Source organism: Narcine bancroftii, chromosome 2, assembly GCF_036971445.1.
Source record: "Narcine bancroftii isolate sNarBan1 chromosome 2, sNarBan1.hap1, whole genome shotgun sequence".
Lineage (NCBI taxonomy): Eukaryota > Metazoa > Chordata > Chondrichthyes > Torpediniformes > Narcinidae > Narcine > Narcine bancroftii.
Genome location: NC_091470.1, coordinates 67,544,117 through 67,569,040, shown reverse-complemented (window position 1 = coordinate 67,569,040; position 24,924 = coordinate 67,544,117). Strand labels below are relative to the sequence as shown.

At 42.7% G+C, this 24,924-nt stretch overlaps 1 protein-coding gene across 9 annotated transcripts in view; it reads left to right on the top strand.

The window, feature by feature from the left end:
* Positions 1–24,924, top strand: part of ktn1 (kinectin 1) — a 223,205-nt gene that overhangs the window by 107,511 nt on the left and 90,770 nt on the right. For all 9 annotated transcript variants that reach the window (XM_069916952.1, XM_069916953.1, XM_069916954.1 and 6 more), the window contains 4 exons: positions 17,955–18,122; positions 18,210–18,380; positions 23,653–23,783; positions 24,563–24,685. In XM_069916952.1, coding sequence (XP_069773053.1) covers positions 17,955–18,122; positions 18,210–18,380; positions 23,653–23,783; positions 24,563–24,685 — 593 coding nt within the window. The remainder of the gene's footprint in view (positions 1–17,954; positions 18,123–18,209; positions 18,381–23,652; positions 23,784–24,562; positions 24,686–24,924) is intronic.

Below are 24,924 nucleotides of genomic sequence, written 5' to 3'. Positions count from 1 at the left end.
AACTGGAAAGGGGGAAGGGAAAGAAAAGGAAAGCTGGTTAGAAAAAAACAGAAGTCGATTTTAATGCCATCTGGCAGAAAATAAGGTGGTGTCCCTCCAATCTATGGGTGGGACAGTACAAGAGGCCATGGACAGACATATGAGCATGGGAGTGTGACTCAGAATTGAAATGGTTGGCTACTAGAAGGTCTTTGTTGTGGCAGTGAAGCGACCTAACCTGTGACCGGTCTCTCCGATGTAGAAGAGTCGACAAAGGGAGCACTGGATGCAGTAAATCAGTCCTGTGGATATACTTGAAGTGTTGCTTCACTTGAAAACCCTGTTTGGGGCCCAAGACAGTGGTGAGGAGGTGGTGTGGGTCCTGTGGCTGCAGGGGAAAGGCGATAGGTGGGGAAGGATGAGTGTATAAGGGAATCATGGATGGAGCAATCCCTAGAGAAGGCAGAGAGTGGAGGAGAGGGAAAAATATGTCTGGTGGAAATTCTGGCGGATAATATGTTGGATGCAGAGGCTGATGAGGTGGTAGGTGAGGATGAGGAGGATTCTATATTTGTTGCATCTGGGGCGGAGGGGGCTAGGACAGATGAGCAGGAAATGGAGGAGATGCGGGTGAAGAGCTGTTGCTGGTGGTGGAGGGGAAACCATGTTTGTAGAAGGAGGCAGACATTTTGGAAAATCTGGACTGGAAGACATCATCTTGGGAACAGATGTGGCAGAGGCAGATAAATTGAGAGATGGGAATGGAATCCTTGCAGAGGACAGCTATGAGGAAGAGTACTCAAAGTAGTTGTGGGAGTGAGAGGTTTTGTAACATATGTCAGAGGAAAGCTCGTCTCCTGAGATGGAGACTGAGAGATTCAGGAAAGGGAGAGTGTTGTCAGAGATGGACCAGGTGAGTTTGAGATCAGGGTGAAATTTGGCCATAAAGTGGATGAGGTTGACACACTTATTGTGGGTGCAATTGGAGGAAGTGAAATGAGTTAAAAGGAGAAATTATTTAAAGTGAGGACAAGTTCCACCAGGCGTAGGAGGGTGGTGGTAGACGACGACTGGTCGGGTCTTTGATCCAGAAAGAAGCAAAGCGCTTTCAGATCTTCTGTGTGGGGAAAGGAGGCATAAAGGGAATGGACATCTATCATGAAGATGAGATGGTCCAGTACGGGGAATCTGAAGTTATTGAAGAGATGAAGGGTTTGTGAAGTATGATGGATATTGGTGGGGAGGGTTTGTACCAAGGGAGAAAAGATAGTCAAGTTAAGGACATTAATAGGAGCCTTCAGTTCTTAAAATGAGGGAATAAGAGTTGAGAGTCTTTGTCAAATCCAATCTGGAGAATTGCATTTAATTTTGGTCTACAAATTACAGGATGCATGTAGTTGGTCTGTTGACCATTGAGCATATATTTACCAGTGTGTTACCAGAGTTTAAAGGATTAAATTGAGGATTAGTTGTGTAAATAGTTAATATTGTGTTTTGATGGAAAATTGAATACCAATCTAATTGAGGATTTCTAAGTAAGACGGAGGCTTCGATACTGAAGAACTAGAATGTTTTAAAATGAAAACACAATCACTCCAGTAAAATGTCTTTTTTTGTGTGGGAAATGAATCAACCAATGGCAAAAGCACTTTCTCTTGTCTTTTGACATCCATTTTTGCCATGCTCCCTTGATGGCACACATGTTCTACTGGTCTCTCGATGGAAAGAATGATCACTTAATCTTGTTTCTGGTGTAGACTCCAGCGTGATCTGGAGTGGACTGGTTGGGTGAAACCCAAGCTGACGTCAGTAGGTATTTTGTTCTAAGTATACACTTCATAACACTTTGCTGCCTGTCATCACTCTGCTGTTGAATAACAGTAGATAAAATTGGAATTAACTGATGTGTGTTGATATGTAGGCAAGATGTACCAGGGCAGTTTTATGTTTTTGAGTAGATATGTTTGGTGTACTATAACAGCTTGCCCAGAAGCTAGTTCTGATGTGCAAATCTTTTTACTGCCAGGACGTTGTCCTGTCCCCAAGGCTTTGCTGCTTTGTGTGCTCCTTTGTATTTTCTTGGGCATGGAGATTATTAATGGCAGTTTTCAGTGGGATGGAGTTGGCTCAACATCCTGGACTTTGTCATTTGCATCTAGGGTTAGACCATCGCTAAGACTAGAGACATAGTTGGAGATGGTGTCACTTGATTCTTGTTCTGTTCTCCACTGTTTGGAATAGACTTTCTGGCTTTCTTGTTCATTGCTTTTTATGACCAGATATATCAACTATCAATGTTGCAAAAGAGGTGTTGACAGTTTCAAGGTGCATGCAGGAAGATAAATCCCTGGGGTTGGACCAAATGTATACCAGGATTGCTTGGTTCTGACTGTTGCTTTTGCTTGTTGTATACTTGTGGCCTTTGTAGTTCACAAGATTAGAACTTTAAGTTTTTGCTGTTGTCTTGTTATGTTTGTAAAGCTTGATAACCTATTCCCTCATTGCCTTCAGTACTATGCCAGAGGATTGACACTGATAATAGAGTTCAGTGAATGCTGGTTTTCTCTGCAAGCTATTCTGTTCAATGCAATGTTAGTTTCCTATAGCCTGTTGGACTTCGTCCTTGGGAAAATTAGAACTATGAAGCTCCACCTCAATAAATATCTGCCACACATTCCTTGCTAATATTGCCATTGACAGATGTGTGATGAGTTGACTAGCACAAGGTCACATATTTATTTAATGTGTTGGTCTCACTTGGTGAAACAATCCGTGTGAGGTTGTGTTTTTCCATCACTGACTTTTCTACATGAAGTACATTGGCTGCTCTCTCTTGTACTTTGTTCTTCACCATTAATGAAGTAGATTAATTGACAGAGGGAGGAATTTGGGTGGTGATCAAAAGCAAGTTTTCATATCCATGATTGACATAATGTCATGAGATTATGTGGTCCAGAATCAATTTTTAATCACTCCTTAATCCTTGTGGTGGGTCTGTTTTGTTTGCAAGATGAAATTAACATAGGACTTTTGATGGTGGGATGGTGGCTGAAGTAAATAACCATGTTGATTCTTGCATGATTTCTCAGTGGTACTTCTTTTCCAATTTGGACTCTTATTTCTGCTTGACTGTAAAATGGACTTTGTAGGGTTGACTGAATTACATTGAGTCTGTTGTCTAAATTAAGTGGGATGATACAGATTGTGGTTTGTTAGTAAAAACGCAATCCTGGAGAAACTCAGTAGGTCAAGTAGTATACTTTTATAGCAAATATAAAGGTACATAACCAACTTTTTGGGCTTCATCAGGGTGTGAAAAAATGTAGGCAGATGCCTGAACAGAATGGTGGGGGGAGGAGCACAGTCCCAAAGGCAGAAGGTTATAGGTTGATAAGGGAGGGAAGTTACACCTGCAAGCAGGGGGAGGAGGGATGGCTCTGTGAATGAAGAGGAAAGGGGGTTGAGAGCTGGAGGAAAGAAAGAGATGGGAGAATGGAGAGTATGCTAGCAGAAACAGGAGAAGCTGATGTCATTGCCATCTGGTTGGAGAGTGCCAGATGGAAAATCAAGTGTTCCTCCAATTTACGAGTGGTCTTTGTTGGACAGTACATGAGGCCATCGACAGACATGTAAGCACAAGAGTGGTGTGTGGATTTAAAGTGGCTGGCCACTAGGAGATCCCTGTCACTGATGCGGACAGAGCGAAGGTGCTCAGTGAAATGATCTCTCAGTCTGTGCCCAGTCTCTCCGATGTAGAGAAGGCTACACTGGGAGCACCGGATGCAGTAGATGACTCCCGCGGATACACAAGTGAAGCGTTGCTTCACTTGAATGGATTGCTTGGGGCCCCAAATGGTGTGAGGGAGGAGATATGGGTGTAGGTGTGGCACTTCCTGTGGCCACAGGGGAAGGTACTGGGGTTGGGAAGGGGCGTGCGATTGGTGGGGAGGGGGTAAGTGGACGAGTCATGGAGGAATTGGTCTCTATGGAAGCTAGAACAATGAGGTGAGAGGAAGATTTGTTTAGTCGTGGGATCATGTTGTTGGTGACAGAAATTACAGAGGCTAGAAGGGTGATAGGTAAGGACAAGAGATATCCTATGTTGGTTTTTCTTGGGGTAGAAGGGGCCAGGGCAGATAAATGATAAATGGGGGAGTTGGGGGTAAGGGCGGAGTTGATAGTGGTGGGGAAGCCACATTTGAGGAAAAGGAGGACATTTCAGATTATCTGCACTGAAAAACATCATTTTAGAACAGATATAGCAGAGACAGAAATTGTGAGAAGGGAATAGTCCTTGCAGGGAACTGGGTGAGAAGTCATCTAGTTGAAGTAGTTGTGGGATTTAGCATGGATTTCTAAAATGTTTGTGGAAAGCTGGACTTCCAAGATGGAGACCGAGAGATCAAAAAAGGGAAGAGTGTTGCTGGAGGTGAACCTGGTGAATTTAAGATCTGGGTGCAAGTTGACAGCAAAATGAATGAAATTGATGAGCTTATCAGGGGGTTATGAGGCAGCACCAATGTAGTTGTCTACATAGTGGAGAAAGAGTTGAGGGGCTGACCTGTGTAGGCTTGTAGCATGCATTGCTCCACAGAGCCCACAAACAGGCAGGCATAGCTGGGACCCTTGCACGTATCCATTGCTACTCCTTTGGTTTGAAGAAAGTGGGATGAGTCAAAGGAGAAGTTAAGATTGAAAACAAGTTCTGGCAGGCGGTGGTGATGGAGGGTGCCTGGTTAGGTCTCTTGTCGAAAAAGAAACTAAGGGCTTTGAGACCTTCTGTATGGGGGATGAAGTTGTAAAGGGATTGGATGCCCATAGTGAACATGAGGCTGTCATGTTCAGAGAATTGGAAGTCAGATTTATTGTTAGAGTACATACATGGCATACCACCGTGAGATTTTTCCTGTGGGCGAGGCAGAATTACCACTTATCGATAGTGCAAAAATAAACCTGTACAAAGTGTAAACAAATAAAGAACTGTAAACCGATAATGAATGTAAACAAATTGCAATGCAGAGAATTAAAAAAAAATCAATAGTGCGCAAGTAAGAGTCCTTAAACAAGTCGTTGATTGAGTTTGTTGGGAAGTCTGATGGTGGAGGGTAGCAGTGTTCCTGAACCTGGTGGTGCGAATCTGGTGGCACTTGTACCTCTTTTCTGATGGCAGCAGCAAGAACAGAGCGTGTGCTGGATGGTGTGGATCCTTGATAATTGGTGCTGCTCTCTGACAGCAGCATTCCCTGTAGAAGTTCTCGATAGTGGGTAGTGTTTTGCCTGTGAGGTCCTGGCAGTGTCCACTACCTTTTGCAAGGCTTTACGCTAAGGTATTGTCCCTATACCAGATCATGATGCAGCTGGTCAGTATACTTGCCACCACACATCTAGAAATTTTCCAGGGTTTCTGATGTCATACTAAAACCTCCGCAAACTCCTGAGGATGTTGAGGCACTGTGGTGGTTTCTTCATGATGGCATTAGTGGTTTCGATTCTAAAGTCAACAATCAGCACCTTGGTTTTTGGTGCCATTGGGTGCAAGGTTGTTGTTGGTGCACCATTCAACCAAGTTTCCAATCTCCTTCCTATATGCTGACACAATCCTTTATCCGGAACCCTTGGGGGACAGTGTGTTCTGAATTTCAGATTTTTCCGGATTTCAGAAAGCCAGATTTAAGCCTACTCGAATAGTGCGACCGTATTCACCGCCACCCACTTCCAATTACACTCCTGGTCTCCTCCCCACGCCCCCCGCCCGCCCGACGCGCGCTGCCGGCCCCCCTCCCCGCCCGACGCGCGCTGCCGGCCCCCCTCCCCGCCCGACGCGCGCTGCCGGCCCCCCTCCCCGCCCGACGCGCGCTGCCGGCCCCCCTCCCCGCCCGACGCGCGCTGCCGGCCCCCCTCCCCGCCCGACGCGCGCTGCCGGCCCCCCTCCCCGCCCGACGCGCGCTGCCGGCCCCCCTCCCCGCCCGACGCGCGCTGCCGGCCCCCCTCCCCGCCCGACGCGCGCTGCCGGCCCCCCTCCCCGCCCGACGCGCGCTGCCGGCCCCCCTCCCCGCCCGACGCGCGCTGCCGGCCCCCCTCCCCGCCCGACGCGCGCTGCCGGCCCCCCTCCCCGCCCGACGCGCGCTGCCGGCCCCCCTCCCCGCCCGACGCGCGCTGCCGGCCCCCCTCCCCGCCCGACGCGCGCTGCCGGCCCCCCACCCCGCCCGACGCGCGCTGCCGGCCCCCCTCCCCGCCCGACGCGCGCTGCCGGCCCCCCTCCCCGCCCGACAGATTTTCCAGAATTTAGATGTCTGGATAAAAGATTGCGTGCCTGTATTGACGGAAATTTTGTAGATGGTGTTATTGTCATACTGAGCCATATAGTCGTAGGTGTAAGTTGGGTAGAGCACTGGGCTAAGAACGCAGCCCTGTGGTGTTTTAGTACTGATGGAGTTTGTGGAGGAGATGTTTTTGCTAATCCTCATTAGCAAGAAATCCATGATCTAATATGACAGTGGGGTGTTGAATCCCAGGTCTTGAATTTTGCTGATCAGTTTTGAGGGGATGCTGAACTGTAGTTGATAAAGAGGATCCTGACGAATGCATCTTTACTGTCGAGGTGATCTAGGACTTTGTGTAGAGTGTAAGGTAAAACATCATGAGATGGGAATGTGTAGGGAGTTACCCTGTACAAGGCTGTAACAAGAAGGGGAGGTGTCCTTGTACTCCTGTTAGGTAAAACATCATGAGATGGGAATGTACGGGGCAGTAACAAGATGTGAATGCATCCTTGTACTTACAAGATAAGAGAGACATTGATGGATTGAGAGGCAGGAAGCTAGCAGGGAAAGGATAGCAACAGTTTTAGTCATTGGACAAGTAATGATATGATGATGTTCTAAGCACATATCCAAGGGTATAAAAAAATCACCATTTTGCTGATAACGGCAGAATGCATTCTCCGACTAACATGTTTAGTCGCAAGTGTTACAATCCGGTAATAAAGAACAAAGAACCCTGATTTCGACTCAGCCTGGTGTTTGTCTCACTCATTCATGAACAAAGCAGACCTAACAAGAGCCAGTGAGGTGGCATCTGCTTACTGTTGATGTAAGTGCTGCTTGCTGATGCTCATGAAGGCAAGTTTCTACACTCTTGGGCACTGATTTGAATGATGCCTGTTTGAAACCTGTGGATACCACACCCTGCTGGAATGAGATATTGAAAATATCTGCGAATACATCAATATAGTCACCATAGATTACTCGTTTTATGAAAATTCGCTTTTACGAAGAAATCTGTGTTTGCTTTTATGAAAGGATTTGATTAGGTTTTTGCTTTTACGAAAATAGCCTCCAATAGTAGTGAATGGGTCTTTGGTTTATACCATTTTGGCTTACAAAAGGTTTCTAGAAATGCTTTAGTTTTGTAAAGTGGGGTTTACCCATACTTGGCCAGGTACTACATCTAGGTTGGATGCTTTCCTCAGATTATCTGGGGATGTGAAGGTGGGGAGGGGTGGTTCTTCACTTTTACTGTTGTCACATCAGACATAGAAGACATTGAGTTCCTCCGGGAGTGAAGCTTTACATCTTCCACTTCACCAGATTTGGTTTTGTTGCAGGTCATGCCATTTAGGCCCTGCCACAGCTGTTAGATGACAAAGTTATTGAAGAAATGGAGGGCATTTGACGTATCACGGATGTAGGTGGGGAGGGACTGGACCAGGAAAGAAAAGATGAAGTCGAGATAAGACCATACTGGTATGGTGGGGCAAGAGCATGTGGAATCAATAGGTCAACCTGGATAATTGGGTTTGTGTATCTTGGGTAAGAGATAAAACAGGGCAATGTGGGGATGGGAAACAATGAGATTGGAGGCTGTGGGAGGGAGATGACCAGATGAAGTTGGAGATAGTGTTGGAGTCAGTGGCTTGATGTGCTCTGGTGGGGTTCTGTGAAATGGGTAAGATGAGGTGACTGAGAGCCGTTGTCTGGTGGCCTCAGCAATGTTAAGGTTAGTGCGCCAGAACACAATGCCGCCACCCTTTTTTGCAAGTTTGATAGTAAGGCTGAGATTGTTGTGGAGGGCAGAACGTTTGGAGAAGGTGAGATTGGAATAAGAGAGAGCAGTGGTGCAGTTGAGATGGTTGATGTCTCTGAGGCAATTGGAAATAAAAAGATCTAGAGCAGGCAGCTGGCCAAAGTGAAGTGTTCAAATGGGAGAAAGGGGTCTTGGGTGAGGGGTAGAGAGTCATGGAAGGTGAGTTCGGCATCATGGTATGTGTGGACCCCATTAAGAATGGGCAGAGGGTTATGAAGGCAAGTCCTCTACTGATGGCTCTGCCGCAGAGAGGGAATGGTCAGAGACCAAGCAGGGGTCAGAATGGGAATCGGTATGGTGTAGGGTATTGGGGGGGAGGTGGAGGGTTAGGGAGGTCAGGGTTGGGGAAGTCAGAGGGGGAAGGAAGCTCCCTTTAACTCATCCCATTTTCTTCAAATCAAAGGAGTAGCCATGGGTACCTGCGTGGGTCCAGCTATGCCTGTCTGTTTGTGAGCTTTGTTGACCAATCCATGCTGCAAGCCTACACAGGCAAGGCCCCTCAACTCTTCCTCAGCTATATTGATGACTACATTGGTACTGCCTCATGCACCCATGATGAGCTTGTCAACTTTATTCACTTTGCTGCCAACTTCCACTCGATCTCAAATTCAACTTTTCCATCCTGTCTCCAAAGCCTTTCCACAGAAATATTTTACAAACCCACCAACTCCCACAACTACTTCGGCTGCACTTACTCTCACTCAGTCCCCTGTAAGAATTCTATTCCCTTCTTGCTATTTCTCCATCAAAAAAAAAGCATCCAACTCGCACATTATTCTCTGTAATTTCCACCACCTACATGATCCCACCACCAGACACATCTTCTCCTCTATGCCTTCTGTAGGGACCATTCGTCCGTGACTTGCTTGTCCACTCATCGGTCCCCACCAGTCACCCCCTTCATACCTTCCCCTGCAGCTGCAGGAAGTGTCACACTTGCACCCATACCTCCCTTACCACAATTCAGGGCCCCAAACAGTCCTTTCAAGTGAAGCAGGACTCACATTGGGAGTGCTCCCTTTGTGGCCTTCTCTTCAACAGAGAGACTGGGAGATCGTTTCACTGAGCACCTTCACTCCGTCCACATCAGTGATAGGGATCTCCCAGTGGCCAACCATTTCAATTCCGCACCCCACTTCCATGCTCACATGTCTGTCCATGGCCTTAAGTACCATCCCACCAAGACCACCACTCTTAAATTGGAGGAGCAAAATGCTTGATTTTTCTCTCTGGGCACTTTCCAACTGGATAGCATGAGCATTGACTTCTCTGATTTCTGCTAGCCTACTCTCTGTTCTCCCTCCCTTTGTCTTCTTTCTTCCAGCTCTCCTCCCTTTCCCCCCTCCTCCTGCTTGCTGCTCCCTCCCTTATCCACCTATTATCACCTGCCTTTGGGACTGTGATTCTCAAACTGTTTAACTGAAATTAAATTTCCCATTCACTTTTGTGTGATTTTATTCCTTGAATTTGTAGTCTTCTGGGTTACAAGCATCTTATCTGTCACCAGAATTGTACCTTAGAGATCTATGGAGAACCAAGTGGCCAAATTGCTCAAGTGAGAAAAAATATTAATTATTTGGAGTGGCAAGGAGTTGAATGTCTTCTTTCAAAATGCCTGGATTGTATGGATGGTTTTGTAGTGCAAACACTATTTATTTAAATTTGAAGAACTGAAGCGTATTCAGAGCCTTGTCATACCCACACTCCTGTTCGGCTCCGAATCATGGGTCCTCTACCGGCATCACCTACGGCTCCTAGAACGCTTCCACAGCGTTGTCTCCGCTCCATCCTCAACATTCATTGGAGTGACTTCATCCCTAACATCGAAGTACTCGAGATGGCAGAGGCCGACAGCATCGAATCCACGCTGCTGAAGATCCAACTGCGCTGGGCAGGTCACGTCTCCAGAATGGAGGACCATCGCCTTCCCAAGATCGTGTTATATGGCGAGCTCTCCACTGGCCACCGTGACAGAGGTGCACCAAAGAAGAGGTACAAGGACTGCCTAAAAGAAATCTCTTGGTGCCTGCCACATTGACCACCGCCAGTGGGCTGATATCGCCTCAAACCGTGCATCTTGGCGCCTCACAGTTCGGCGGGCATCAACCTCCTTTGAAAAAGACCGCAGAGTCCACCTCACTGACAAAAGACAAAGGAGGAAAAACCCAACACCCAACCCTAACCAACCAATTTTCCCCTGCAACCGCTGCAACCGTGTCTGCCTGTCCCGCATCAGACTTGTCAGCCTGCAGCTGACGTGGACATTTACCCCCTCCATAAATCTTCGTCCGCGAAGCCAAGCCAAAGAGTTTCAGTTTTGAGCAAGGGAAAAAAATTAGTCAGCTGAAAAATAAAATTTTATGAATAAAATTCATAAAAGTATTTAAAACTGTATGTAAAATTTCAAGGCTCCATTGCAGCTGCCAAGAATTTTTAGAAAATATATGCAGAAGTTCAAGGCAGTGTTAACCCTAATGGATGGTAAACCTGGACTATCTGCTTATGGAAGGTGTTCAAAAAGGATTTATAGTGCAGAGCTAGTTCAAATGCTCAGGAGCTAGAGCAGCATTTGCCAATAAAATTAGTTCTAGGTGACAAATATATGGTCATCAACCTGAATTTAGAAAAAAATGGTATTGATCAGGAACAATGCAACCCTCTTGAAATGGATCCTGACTCTGAATGAAAATAAAAGCAGTGCATATGTTGGATCATTATTTTGTCAATATTTACAATAGACTAAAAAGATTGGATACTAGATATCCAAAAGAAAATTAGCATTAAACTTGTGATAAGGATTCAAAGTTAACAGTAATTAAGAAAACTGTAATTAAGCAATTGTAAGTCCAAATCTCTAAGTGTGATTTTTATATATATATATATATATATTTTTAAAAAAATATATTTATATATATATATATATATATATATATATAAATATATATAAGGAAAAGATATGAACATCTCAGATGCCTAATCATAAAATGTTCAACCAATTTGCAGTTGGAAGCTTTCTAATCATTGTGTATTCGACTCCTTTGAGAAAAGTGAGAGAGTGAAACCTAAGAATTGTATGGCTGGAATCCTGGAATCATAACATGTATTTGGAAATTACTAGTCTATAAGTAAATATCTTGCTGAAATACCTTGAACTTCCTTGACAACAGACTCACCAATTCCCCCACCACCACCACCACCCTTCTCTGTCTGGCAGAACTTGTCCTCACCTGCAATAATTTCTCCTTTGACTCATTCCACTTTCTCCAAGTCAGAGGGGCCCCACCAATGCTTGCCTTTTTGTTGGCTATGTGGAGCAACCCATGCTGCAACCCATGCTGCAAGGCTCATCAGCTCTTCTGCTTCATTGACAACTACGTTTGTGCTGCCACATGCACCCATGATGACTTGTTGACCTTATCCACTTTGTTGCCAACTTTCACACTGACCTCAAATTCACTTGGTCCATCTCAAGCAACACTCTCCCCTTTCTCGATTTTTCTATCTCAGAGACAAATTTTTAACAGATATTTTCTACAAACTCACTAACTCCCTCAGCTACCTTGACTATATCTCTTCACACCCTGTCCCCGAAAGGTTTTTATTCCTTTCTTGCAATTTCTGAAGAGGTCTTCCATGCAAGATCATTGGAGATGTCCTCCTCCTTCAAAAAACATGGCTTCCCAAAAAACATTGCTTCCCCTCCACCAATATCAATTCAGCCCTCACCCATGCACCCTCCATTACCCGCATATCAGCCCTGTCCCCCTTATACACAACAAGGACAGGATTCCTTTTGTTCTCACCTACCATCCCACTAACCTCCGCATCCATCATATTATCCTCCACCATTTCTGCCACTACCAGACATGACTTTCCCTCTCCTCTCTGCCTTGCATAGGGACTCCCTTGTCCACTCCTGCCTTCCAACCAATTGTTCCCTTGACATCTGCCCCAGTAACTGCAGGAAGTACTACACCACCTTCCTTGCCACTATTTGGGGCCACAAACAGACCTTCCAAATGAAGCAATGTTTCATTTGTGAATCTGCAGGGGTCATCTACTGCATCCATTGCTCCTGTTGTGGTTTCCTCTACATCGGAGAGATTGGACACAGACTGGGAGACTGCAATAGTGGGGTTCTCCCAATGGCAACTTATTTCAATTCCCCGCCCCATTCCCATGCTAACACATCTGTCCATGGTCTCATGCACTGCCAGACTGAGACCACCAGCAAATTTGAGGAACAGCACATACCTAGTATTCTGTCTGGGCACCCTCCAACCAGATGGGATTAGCATAGACTTCTCCAGTTTCCATTAGTCTTCCCTTCCCCAATCCCTATTACTCCTTAGCTCTGTTTGTCTCTCTCTCTCTCTTTCATTTTCCTTCTGTCTCTTTTCCTCCTGCTCTGTATTCACAGAGCCACCCCTCCTCTGAAAAGTTATCACCTTTTCTCTCCTGTCCTCCTATCCATATCCAATTATGTCTGTTGACCTGTGCCCCTTCCTCTGCCCTTTCTGCTCTTCTTCCCCAATCTTTTTATTTAGGCACCTACCTGATTTTTGCTCATATGTGAAGAAGGGCTCAGACCCGAAATGTTTTGTCTCCTATGGATGCTGTGAGATCTCTGCTGAGTTTCTCCCAGCATTTTTACTACATTATCAGCTAATCATTTGTTAAACCATAATGGACAATACAATGGACAGGGAAATATTTTTAAAAAGCTTTGAGCAGGACCTTTATTAAAATCTCACATGGAAGCTTTTAACTTGGGTTGAATCTCACACAAAATTAAATACAAATTAATACCCTCCTTTTCAAATTGGCTGAGGGAAGAGGAAATATCCTAGTTCCCATGCTGGCATGACATAGCTGTCCTGTTAGGTTGTACAAATCTGAATTAAGGCTAAAGTTAGTTACCATCCTTTAATAAGATTAAAATGATTGTGGTTGACGGGTGCTAATCATCTCAGCCCTATAACATTGTGGGAATTCCTTGAACGGTATCATCTTTGCTGTTTTCATTCTTTGACCTTACACAGAATGAACACTGCCATTTTTTTCTTTTAGTGCAATGTTTACTTAGCAATGCCACACATTTATTGATCTCCATTCAAATTTGGGCTCATTGGGAGTGGGGAGTGGGGAGGGGGGCTGAATATTGTTTACCTTGTACACCTCAGATTCCCATGCCCTTTGCCATCCCAAATCTAATTGTGATGAGTTTCCAGCAGGACCCAACTGGATACTTTTAAATGTTTCTATATTTGTTCTTTGTTGTGAATTCCTGCCTCACCATTGGGAAAACTTTCTATAGTTTGTTGATTTATTAATTTTTAAAATTTAGACATGCAGCACAGTAGCAGGCCATTCCTTGACACCCATTTTACACCCAATTAACCTAAAGGTGTTGCATTAACTGCTACACCAACTGTGCCACCCAAAATAATGTATTTTTCTTTGGCAATCTTGAGGTTTAATCTTTATTATGGTTTAAATAGCAGATACTGTATTTCTTTGTGGAAAAGCTGACTTTGTTGCCCTTTACTTTTTGTGGTCGGTGTTTTTAGATTGAGAATCAAGCTGTTTCTCTCTGAAACAAGCCCTTGCTTATTGGAGTTGTGGAGCCATATTTTTTAATATCTATCTTGGGAGTTAATCTTGAAACTTCATACTGGCCACTGTGGGCATCAGAAATCTGGGTAGATCTTGCTGGGGAGAAAAAAAGGTACCTAATTAAGTATGGATATCAATGACTGAGTGGTGATGATGGACATGCAGCATGTTTGAAAGTGTTGACACTGACTGGAAGGCAGTAAAGTATCCAGTTAAGTCAGCATTATTTAAAAAAAAAAATGCTTTTAAGGATTGATTGAATTAACTGAATTGCCATCTTAGCAAAACCACTATTACAAGTTTCTTTTCTCTATGTTGAGCCACTAGTGTCTCTGAGCAATGTGATAGTTACCACATTTACCCAGAGAGATTGGAAACTGCTGTTCATTTTATAGAGCTGAGAGAGGATGCATCCTTTATGTGGAGACAGGACAGCATTTATTTTAGAGCCAGGAAGCCATGTAAAAATTAAAAATCTGTCTATTAGAAGTTAGAGTGGTACATTATTTTTTCTAAACTGATGATGATTTTGTATTGGAAATTGACACGTTTGTTTTGTACATGCAATGTGAGTTATTCCTGAACATGCTACTTTTTAAAGTTGTTTCCCTGCTGATTAATTTTTTCTTAACGTGCAATCAATAATTGGATGACATTTATTGAGAGTTATTATTTAGTAGGACAGGGTGGCATTCATTATGTGGCTTTCATTTCTGTAGCTCACAATAATCCACTGTTCCAAAATGACAATTGTATTTTTAAGATGGAATGTAATTTTTATATTGAAATATTTAGTTTTTCTTAAGGCATTTTTAACAGTTCTGAAGTCTTTGATGAAGTATTGTTTTCTCTATATTTCATGTTGAATTGTGAAGTATCTAGTGCATCTTGGCACCTCACAGTTCGGCGGGTTGCAGTCTCCTTTGAAGAAGACCGCAGAGCCCACCTCACTGATAAAAGACAAAGGAGGAAAAACCCAACACCCAACCTCAACCCACCAATTTTCCCTTGCAACTGCTGCAACTGTGCCTGCCTGTCCCGCATCGGACTGGCCAGTGACCAACGAGCCTGCAGCAGACGTGGACATACCCCTCCATAAATCTTCGTCCGCGAAGCCAAGCCAAAGAGTAGCAATCTTATGGTGTTTGTTGGTGTCAGAGTTATAGTTAATTTAATCTAATTAGTGCTCAAATCCATGTTAGCTGATCAATTAATTTAACATGCTTTCTTTTTTAGAACTCCTTTTTTGGATAGATAATTTCTTTCACACTATTGATCCATTTTAAATGGTTAATGCCAAAAGGCCCATTGAATCAAAATTACATTTGAATAAATATTTTCTATATGGATATGTGTGGAGGAGGCATCAGTGAGATAAATTTGAAAGTTGTTTCCTTGTGTCAGAGAAAAGTACAAAGACTTGGTCATTATCACTCTGTAATATATTACAAGTTAATTATGGATGGGGGAAAAGTGATTTGCTTTTTTTAATCTCTACCCATAAAAGAACAATTTTTTGCTTTCCACCGCCCCAATCCCTACACCCCTCCTCAATAACAATATACACAGAAAAATGGTAGTAAAGTTAATAGGTCAGACAAGATTCCAGCAAATACTATTAATATTTTATCTCAAAAACCTTTAATCACAACTGTAAAAAAAGTCATTTGATGCTACCTCACCTGCCAAACGTTTAGAATTTTCTGAGCAACCAAGATTAGTTGCTTTTCCTACCACAAGTGTCTGAATAAGACTGCAGTTCCAGTGAAGTATTTGAGTTCTGAACTTAATATCACCATGAAAATCTCTGAAACAAGCCCTTGCTTTACTGAACTTGTGGTGCCATATTTTTTAATATCTATCGTGGAGATTGCTGCTCAATCTAAAAACACCGACCACCCTGTCTTGGCTCATCTGCTGAAATGCTTGTCCCATTTTAATAATACCTCCCATTTTTTTTAATATAGTTTACTCTTTTATGATGTATGCTGGTGTTTTTAACCTCTTGACCATCTAGATTTTAATCAGTGCTTTCAGATTGCATGGTATACATTTTAAAAGTCTCTTGTTAACTAATTCCTTTCTACCTCTGGATAAACTTACCTTGGTGATAGAGCTGATCATATGCCCTCATTATTTTCTGTTTGATTTTTGTATTTTTTGACAATATTCTGCACCACAAAACCTGCAGCCTCAAAGTTCTCTCTCCTTTAATTTGGTGTTTTTTCAAAGGAGCGAGAAATTGGAAGCAGAGACATTTATCAAGTTTGTCACCACTCGCATTGTGGCTTTGGCATGGAGTAAAGTTTTAGTCTTGAATTTCCAGTTTGATCTGTTGTTCTTTCATGTGAACTTTGGCATGAACTAATGCAGCATAAATCAGAATAATTATCCTAAAGTTCCTGATTTGTACCCTCTTTGCATAAATTTAATCATAAATCATTAAATCACAGAGGGGAAATTGAAGTTGCAAAAGTTAGTCAAGTATAAATGCTTTTAGTTTTCATAGGACATTGAATAAATATATTTTTTTCCCACAATATTTCAATGATTTTGAATTAATGAGTGCTGCTTTGTTACTTTGAGACCAGTGAGCCTTATGGGTGGAATTTAGAAATAAGGCCACTTTGGGATTGCACTATAAACCCTAAAAAATCTTTGGACATTGATCATGTAACGATATTGCAGGTAGTTGCAAGAATAATAGGATTGTAATAGGTGAATTCAACTTCATTCATATTGACTGGAATTACCATAGTGTTTCAATGAAGTGGAATTTTGATGTCATGTAAAGTATTTTTTTCTCCTTCAAGCAGCACTTAGATGGCCTACTAGAGAGGGAGATGAGTTGGGGCAAGTGTCTGAAATGCAAGGGGTAGTACTTTGGAACCAGTAACTGTAGTTTATTAACAAATTAACTTACTAAATTGGGGTGAGGTAAATTTTGAAGGCATTCGACAGGAGTTTGTCGAGGTTTGTGAGTGAAGTCATTTGTGATGAAGGTCATTTGCAGATAAAGGGATGTGACAAGTGGGATACTTTAAAAATGAGAGTGGGTGCATTCAAGAGAGATTTGCTTCTGTTGGAATGAAGGGCAAGATAGCTGGATTTGGAACCCTGGTTGAAAAGGGATATTGGAGCTCTGGTCAAAGTAATGGCAGTTGTATGTAGGGTATACACAGCTGGTATCAAACAATTCCTTTCAGTGTAAGAGATTTTGGATTGCACTCAAGGAAAATCAGGAGATTAAAGAGAGAGTGAGGTAACTGGCAGATTTAGAGAATCCTAAAATATTGTTCAAGAGCAAAAGGATAACAAGGGAGTAAATGGGACCTCTTAAGGATCAACATAGTTATTTCTTTGTGGAGGTGGGCAAGGTCTTTAGTGTTTCTCGTGCATTTTTCTGGTGAAGATCATAGATGATAAGGAATTAAGAGAAATAAATGGTGATGTCTTGGAATCTATCCATTTTACTAAATAAGGAATTTCAAACTGTCTTAAAGTTCATAACCAGTACATCTTAGGAGATTTTGGGAAGCTGGGGAAAAATTGCTGGGACCACGACAAGGATACTTGTATTATTTCTAGCCACAGGTGAGGTTCTAGAACTGGAGGGTAACTTGTGCTGTTCCGGTATTTTAAAAAGGTCTGTGAGGATAAACCAGGAAACTATTGACCAGTGAATTTGATATCAGTGATGGGAAAGTTACTAGAGGAAATTTGTGGTGGGGGGGGGGGGGTACACAGATTTACCAGCATTTAGAAAAGCAAGGAATCACCAAGAAGAGTCAACATGGCTTTCTTTGTATGTGGGAATTAATACCTCAGAAACTTGATTGAGTTTGAGGAAAAGCTAATAAATAAGATTGATAAAGACCAACTAGTGAATGTTTTTGGAAAATCATGAGGGGCATAGATAAGGTGATTTTTTTTCTTCTCCCTCCCCTCACCCCCAGGGTGGGGAAATCTAAAACTAAAGGCAACTTTTTCAGAAGGTGGTGTATATATGGAACTAGCTGCCAGTCGTGCTAGAGGTGGGAAAATTACAAAATTACAATCCTAAAAATAATAGGCAAGTACCTGGAAGGTTTTTGAGAGATATGGTCTAAATGCAGTCAAATTGGACTTTCACTATAAGAGGGCTTGGTGAACATTGACAATTTCTGAAGGGTCTGCTTTGTGCTGTAGTTTAAATGCATTTCTAATGTATTTGTTGGAAATTGAATAACTCTTTGCAATATTCAATGTTTTCTATTTTAATGTGAATTTTCCAGATGATCCAAGTCAGGATGTGCGCAGTACTTGTGTAAAAGAACTCTCTGACTCTCCCCAAACAATTAGCAAAAAGCAAGATCCAGTGCTTCTACCAATGGAGACCAAACCAAATGAAAGTGGACTTGTTAAAAGAAAAACTGTGCCAAAGAAACAAAGACTAGAGGCTGGTTGGTATTTCTTTCTGCTTTTTAAAAAAAAAATTATGCAGTTTTTGGAACTGTATTTCAGTTTGAAGTGCTCTTTGGTGATTTCAGCTTCAGCGGAGAATATCACAGTAAAATCCTCCAACTATATTCCTTTGGATAATGCTCAGGCTTGTGGCCATGCTGAAAAGAAGGAAGTTTTGGCTGATGAGAAGAGCCATGTGATCAGTAGTGGTATGCAAAAAAACATTGCCAAAAAACAGAGGAATGAATGTGATAAAGGTAATTTGCTGTTTATGCTAATTTGTAGAGATTCAGTACTTTTTGAATATAGTGGTTTGGTTTATTGCTGCATCAAAGTTGGGAACAGTAACTATTAGATTACGTTAACATTAAGAATTTTGCTTGTTAGCTTTCTATTTTATTTTAAAATAGAACCGCTTTTAAACTTGTTAAAGATGATGTAGTATTTTTAATAGTTGAGAAATGTAATTATTTGATGTATTCCTGCTATGTGTTAAAATGCCCACTGTGTCTTCGCTGAGAATTAAATGCTGGTTAGCAGTTATGTTTAATTCTCTATTGTATGTCTCTGTTATTAATTTATTTGTAACTTTAATACAATATCTTGATACAAATTGGAGATAATTCACCATGGCCCAGTTTTGGCCCCACTGTGGTCAAATGTTGTCTTTGTAACTAATGTCTAAAGCCCTTTTTAAAAATTTTATTTTTGTATTTTTTCCCAAAAAATATACATAGTAACATATAAATATACAATATATTAAACTTTTTATCACAAATGCAACAAACAAAAACAAAACAGCCTCTCCCTCCCTCCCCCAATCCACCCCCCTCCCCTCCAATACATTCACTGTCAGAGCTTACATACATTTTAAATATATTGAATACAGTTGGGGAAACTACATTTTTGTATATATAATACAGGTACACAATCCTTTATCTGGTCATATAAGATCCGGAAAGTGGGGAGAGAGACCGGCAGCGTGAGTCGGGTGGGGGAGAGACCGGCAGCGCGAGTCAGGTGGGGGAGAGACCGGCAGCACGAGTCGGGTGAGGAGGAGAGATCGGCAGCGCGAGTCGGGCGGGCAAGGGGGGAGAGACCGGCAGCATGAGTCGGGTGGGGGAGAGACTGGCAGCGCGAGTCGGACGAGGAGCAGAGACCGGCAGCGCAAGTCGGGCGAGCGAGGGGGAGAGACCAGCAGCGTGAGTCGGGCGGGCGATGGGGAGAGACTGGCAGCGTGATTGGAAGGGGGTGGGGTGGATACAGCATCACAATTCGGGTGGGCTTAAATCTGGCTTTCTGAAATCTGTAAAAATCTGAAATTCGGAACACAGTGTCCCCCAAGGGTTTCGGATAAAGGATTGTGTACCTGTAGTTACTTTTATACCTTATTTTGTTCCTTTTTATTAATGTATCTGGACCCCTATGTGGTCCAGGAATGGATGACCTTTACAAAAGTGTCATATTTATTCTTTGTTGTACGTGATTTTTATTCCCATAGGTATATAGCTGTTCATTTCCGCAGTCCATCGTGCCTTAAGTAGAGAGGAGTTGGATTTCCAAGTGATCGCGATACATTTTTTTGCTACCACCAGTGCTATTTTTATAATTGAGATTTGATATTTGGTCAATTTGTCACTTATTTCCATGAAATTACCTAATAGATTTAGCTCTGGGTCACCTGTGAAGGCTGGTTAATTTTTCTGCAATTTCTTGCCAAGATAACCTCACTTTCACACATGACCACATAGCATGTAGAAATGTTCCTGTATCAGTCCCACATTTGAAACACATCTCTGAAATTTTGGCTTTTGATCTGTGTAACTTTTGTGGGGTAAGATGTAATTGGTGTAAAAATTATACTGAACCGGACCATACCTTGCATTTCTAATTGATGTCATGCTGTCCTTATTACCAATCTGAGCAGCTTCTTTCTGAAATCACCAACTCCCATTTTTGTTTAAAGCCCTTTTTGATTAATTATAGTGTTTAGTTTATTCCATGAGCTCTTGGAATTTTTGGGTAGACTTTATTCAGGCTTTGATATTTTAACTTGAAATGATTTCTGTATTTTCTGGAAATATATTCTTTGCCTTGATCATTTGGCTTTATGAATTTATTTCTGGGCAAGGATCATGTTCGTTATGAAATTTCAGTCTTTTCCTACACTGCTGGATTTCTCATCTTTGCTGTGCTATTTATTCTTTAGAAAGCTGTGTTTTATGAATGTTTCTGCTGGGAGTAAAGGTGCCTAACCTTCTATCTGGGATCGTCGGGACTGGACACCTACAGTTGTTTGGAATCTGGCTTTTGGAATCATTTTAATTTTGGTCCCTTTCAGCACCCACCCCATCCCCCATAATCAGGGCTGGTGCCAGACTATTTTGTGCCTTCGGCCTGGCTGCACTGGCTGGGTGCACCGTACAGAAGGCAAGTGCATCGATCAGGTGGAGGTCAGAGATGATGGGTGGCCTGGGATCTTGGCCAAAAAGGCGGCCAACGTTGACTGCTCAGAGCCAGTGGCCACGTGGGGTGGAAGGCTCGACACGAGGTGTAGAGCTGCAGGAGGAGCAATCTATCAGGGCAGTGGAGCTGAGCACCAGGGGCTTTCAGGCGCTTCACCATCTTGTCGGGCTGGCTCAGGCACACCCCGGCAGCGCAGTGCCATCCATTGCTGTGCCCCCACCCCCCCTCCCGATCACAGCGACGGCTCAACGCGGGAGCTGTCTTCATTACCCATAATCCCCCCATGTGGCTGGAAATGCTCTGCCAGTGCCAGAGCGTTTCCAACTACATGGGGGATTAGGGGTAAAGAAGACGGCCATTACTCCTGCACTGAACCAGCCGCTACCTGCTTCTCTCCCAATGTGTGCTGAGGGCAAGTCACCTTTCCACTGAAATTAAGAGAGGGCGCCCATGGGGACGGAGACTGGGGGAGAGGGAGAATTATGGGAATTTAATGTTACTTGCATGTAATATCATCTACCAAAAAAAGTTCCGAATTTTGGAGGTTGCTGGTTTTTGGAATTCTGGATAAAAGGTTAGGCACCTATATTTCATGAAATATCATATTTATCAGAAATTAGTTTGTTAATGTCTCCATCTCTGGCTGACTCTGTGACAGAGTTGGATGCACATCTGTATTTTTTTTTGGTGGGGCGGGGGGAACTATTCATCCATATGCACAGAATTGTAGATAGCATTCTTTTGCAAGTGACCCTTCTGAAGTGCTGAGGCACCTGTTGGAGAAGGTGCAAGGTGCTTCAGGAAATCCTCTATGTGGATCCTTGATTCTTAAATTTGGGGAAGGTTCTGAACTGGTTAGAATTTGGCAAACATTCATATTGGTAGTGCCTCTTCCAAAGGCACAGTTTCCATAGATATCTGGGCATCATTGGAGAATGAATTGTTTTTACTGATGATGAGCAGTTAAATCAAATCCAGAGCTTTCAGTTGGAATTTATGAAATCAACCACTTTGTTTAATTACTTTCTTTGAGCAAGTTTACCAAGTAATAGGCCACATTTGGATTGTCTGATGATTGTATTGTTATAATACAGCAAACAACCCAACTTATGACCGTAATTTTGACCGAAGGATCGGTCATATCTTGAAATGGACATGTAGCGTGCACGCTACACGAGCATGGAGAAGAACGACAAGCACACCAAAGCCTTGGAAAATGAGACTGATTTTTTCTTCTGGCCATCACGCTTACATGGGCCCCTGGTGCTGACATCAGGGCCCTGTGTCATTGGAGCGCCAGCCTGGGATTGGCTGGCATTCCCACTAGAGTGCCCCATCTTCCTGCCTTGCAGAGATCACCTGGGACGACGGCTGGTGTCACCCCACGTTCATCAGCCATTTTGGACAGTCCGTGTCTCCGCGTGCAGGCTGCTACATGACACCCCCCACCCCCAGAACCAGAGACCGGGCCATTGTCCGTAGCCTTAGGTGGCCTGCCCCTGTGTCACAGAGGAGGATTGGAGACCAGGTCATTACAGCTCAGATATGCCAATTTCAGGTGGTCGACTATAAAAGTCTCCTCCTTACCACTAATGTCAAGGATAAAGGTGGAACCATTGTCCCTAATGGCCTTGTAGGGTTGTTGTAAGGGTGGTCTGTGTGCGACCCTTCTCACAAACACGTACTGTCAGGTCCTTAGGTCCTTTGGGTGGCCATATGGTGGGGGTTGTCACAGGACCAAAGACCCCAGTTTTCGCCACAAGTTCTCAAGGATTGCCACGGTCAAGGTCTACCAGGTGTTTATTGGGGCGCAAGAACTCCCTGGGGATGAATAAAGGCATCCCATAGACCATCTCCACTGCTGAGGTATTGAAGTCTTCTTTTGGCGCGGTATGAATTCCCAACAGGACCCAAGGCAGTTCTTCCATCCAGTTGGGACTCTTGAGCTGGACCATCAAGGCTGCCTTGAGATGCCTGTGGAAGCGCTCCACAAACCCGTTGGCCTGAGGGTGATATGCTGTGGTGTGGTGGAGCTACCTGGAGGTAAATCGTGCCCTACTGTCTGAAGTGAGGTTCTCTGGGATTCCGAATCTGGACACACATGTGTCGATGAGTACCCTGGAGCAGGTTTCTGTGGTGGTATCAGCCAGCAGGACTGCCTCTGGCCACCCTGTGGAGTGGCCAACCATTGTCAAGCAGTATCTCGCCCCACAGGAAACTGGCAATGGGCCAACTATGTCAATGTGTACATGGCTGAACCTGAGCTGCACTGGCTCAAAAGTCTGTGTGGGCACCCTTGTGTGAACCTGCCCTTTGGAGGATTGACAGTTTGTGCAGATCTTGGCCCACTGGCTAGGGTCGTGTCAGGGATTGGCCGCAGTCAGCATTTTTTGTTTTTGGTGAAAATTAAACATTATTTTAATGCTTAAAAAGCCTTCCCTTGTTTGTTTTTTTTAAAAACATGGATACAAGTGAGCTGTTTTTAAAAAAAAAATGACCAGTTCTCCCCAAAAAAGTTTATATTCAACCTGGACCCAGTCCCAAACATTTTGGATAATGGGAGTTGTACTATAATTTGATGATGAAATGTGCTGCCTATTTAACTTGACTATATTAAACTATTGTGGTTCCACAAGTAAATAGAATATGTACAGTTATACTGTAAGTCCATGCATATCTGATTGAAAACTTTTACTGTCTCATTGGTAGCACTAGTATTTTAGTTTTTCAGAGGACAATTGGAGTCTGTTCCTGAGAAATTCAGATTTCTACTTCAAGTAGGGTGAGCACTTGAATGGAGTAGATTTGAGAACAGTATTTTTTATTTGGCTTGTGATGCATCTTAATATTACTGTACTAAATCAGTATCTCAGCAAGATTGCCTTGATGATACTTGTGCAGATTAACTATTATAAAATGTAATCAAATGATGACCCAGTAAATGTTGGAAGGCATATTAGAGTTTCAATTTCATTGGATCACCCAGAAAGATAATTTAATGTCTCTAGAGAACCAGAAAATGTACTGCATTATTTTTAACTTCTTCTGTTTATTACTTTACAGAAAATGCTGATGTTAAATTTAAGGATTTTCTTTGTTCTTTAAAAACGATGACATTTTCTGAGGAGGAGGCTATCTATGTTGCTGAGATTCTGAAAGATAAAGCTGTTGTTACTCAGGATATTTGGCAGAAAGTAAGTGGTCATAAATTTTTTATTGTTAAAAAATTATGAACAATGAGGCAAATCATGAAGCCAAACTTAAGTCAACTACCAATAGCACCCTGATTCCCTAAAAAAGACTATTTGAGCTGTAGTTTTAAGCATTTGAATTTGCTATTATATTTTTCTGTGCTTTGGTTGGATGCTGCTTTTTTTTCTTAATCATCGAGTCCCATGAAATGCGGGGTTACGGATCCAGTTTCTGTAATCTTTCTCTTACGAAAAGTTCCTCATTCTTGGTAACCAGTCCTGCTACTGGTCTTTATACCCTTTCCAATGCATTTTTGGTGCATTGGTGACCATATAACATTATAGATGCACCTGTAAATCTGCATTCCATCAATCTAATGATAGAAAATCTATGAAGGATTGAGTACTAAATTGTTCTTGACAATTTTAAGTCAACTATCCTAAAATCATATTTCTTTTCTACAATTCTTCACAATGAGCTTCAGCAGGAGGGAATATTATTATTCTTTTACTTGATATGTTCAGTAAAACTGAATATAAACAATATGAAAGATGTATTAAAATCTGAGGGTTGTGCTGCTGTTCAATTATTCGAGAATTGAGTTTTATTCAATTGACTTTGCAAATACCAGAAGACATTGAGAAAAATTGAAGATGTAAAGACTTGCCTTTATTCATTTTGAACATTTTAATTTGATTTATTCAGTCATGGTTTCATTGTAAAAGCATTTCGTTATAAAATAATATTACAATAATCTTCCGATATTTATGCTCGCCTCTAGCCTGGAGTAAAATGTGACCCAGTTCCTGGTTTACATCAGCAACTACAAGACAAAGAAAAGTTGCTTAGAGCTCTTCAAGATGAAGTTACACTTGCAAATGACAAGTGCAAGCATTTAAACCAGGTAAAACATTTTTCGTAAAATATTTTGGGACCACGATTTCTTTATAGGTGGTGTTGCGATGAGCAAATTTTGTTTTGATAACCTGAATCTTGTGTTCAATGGTGAATTTAAAGAATTTTTTCTTACTGGTTGGATTTAAGAATTGGAAGCAGTTGATCAAAATCTGAACTTATTGTCACGAACAAGTCGTGATCTTCATGGTTTTGCGGCAGCATCAGAGTGCAAATATTGCTGTAAAT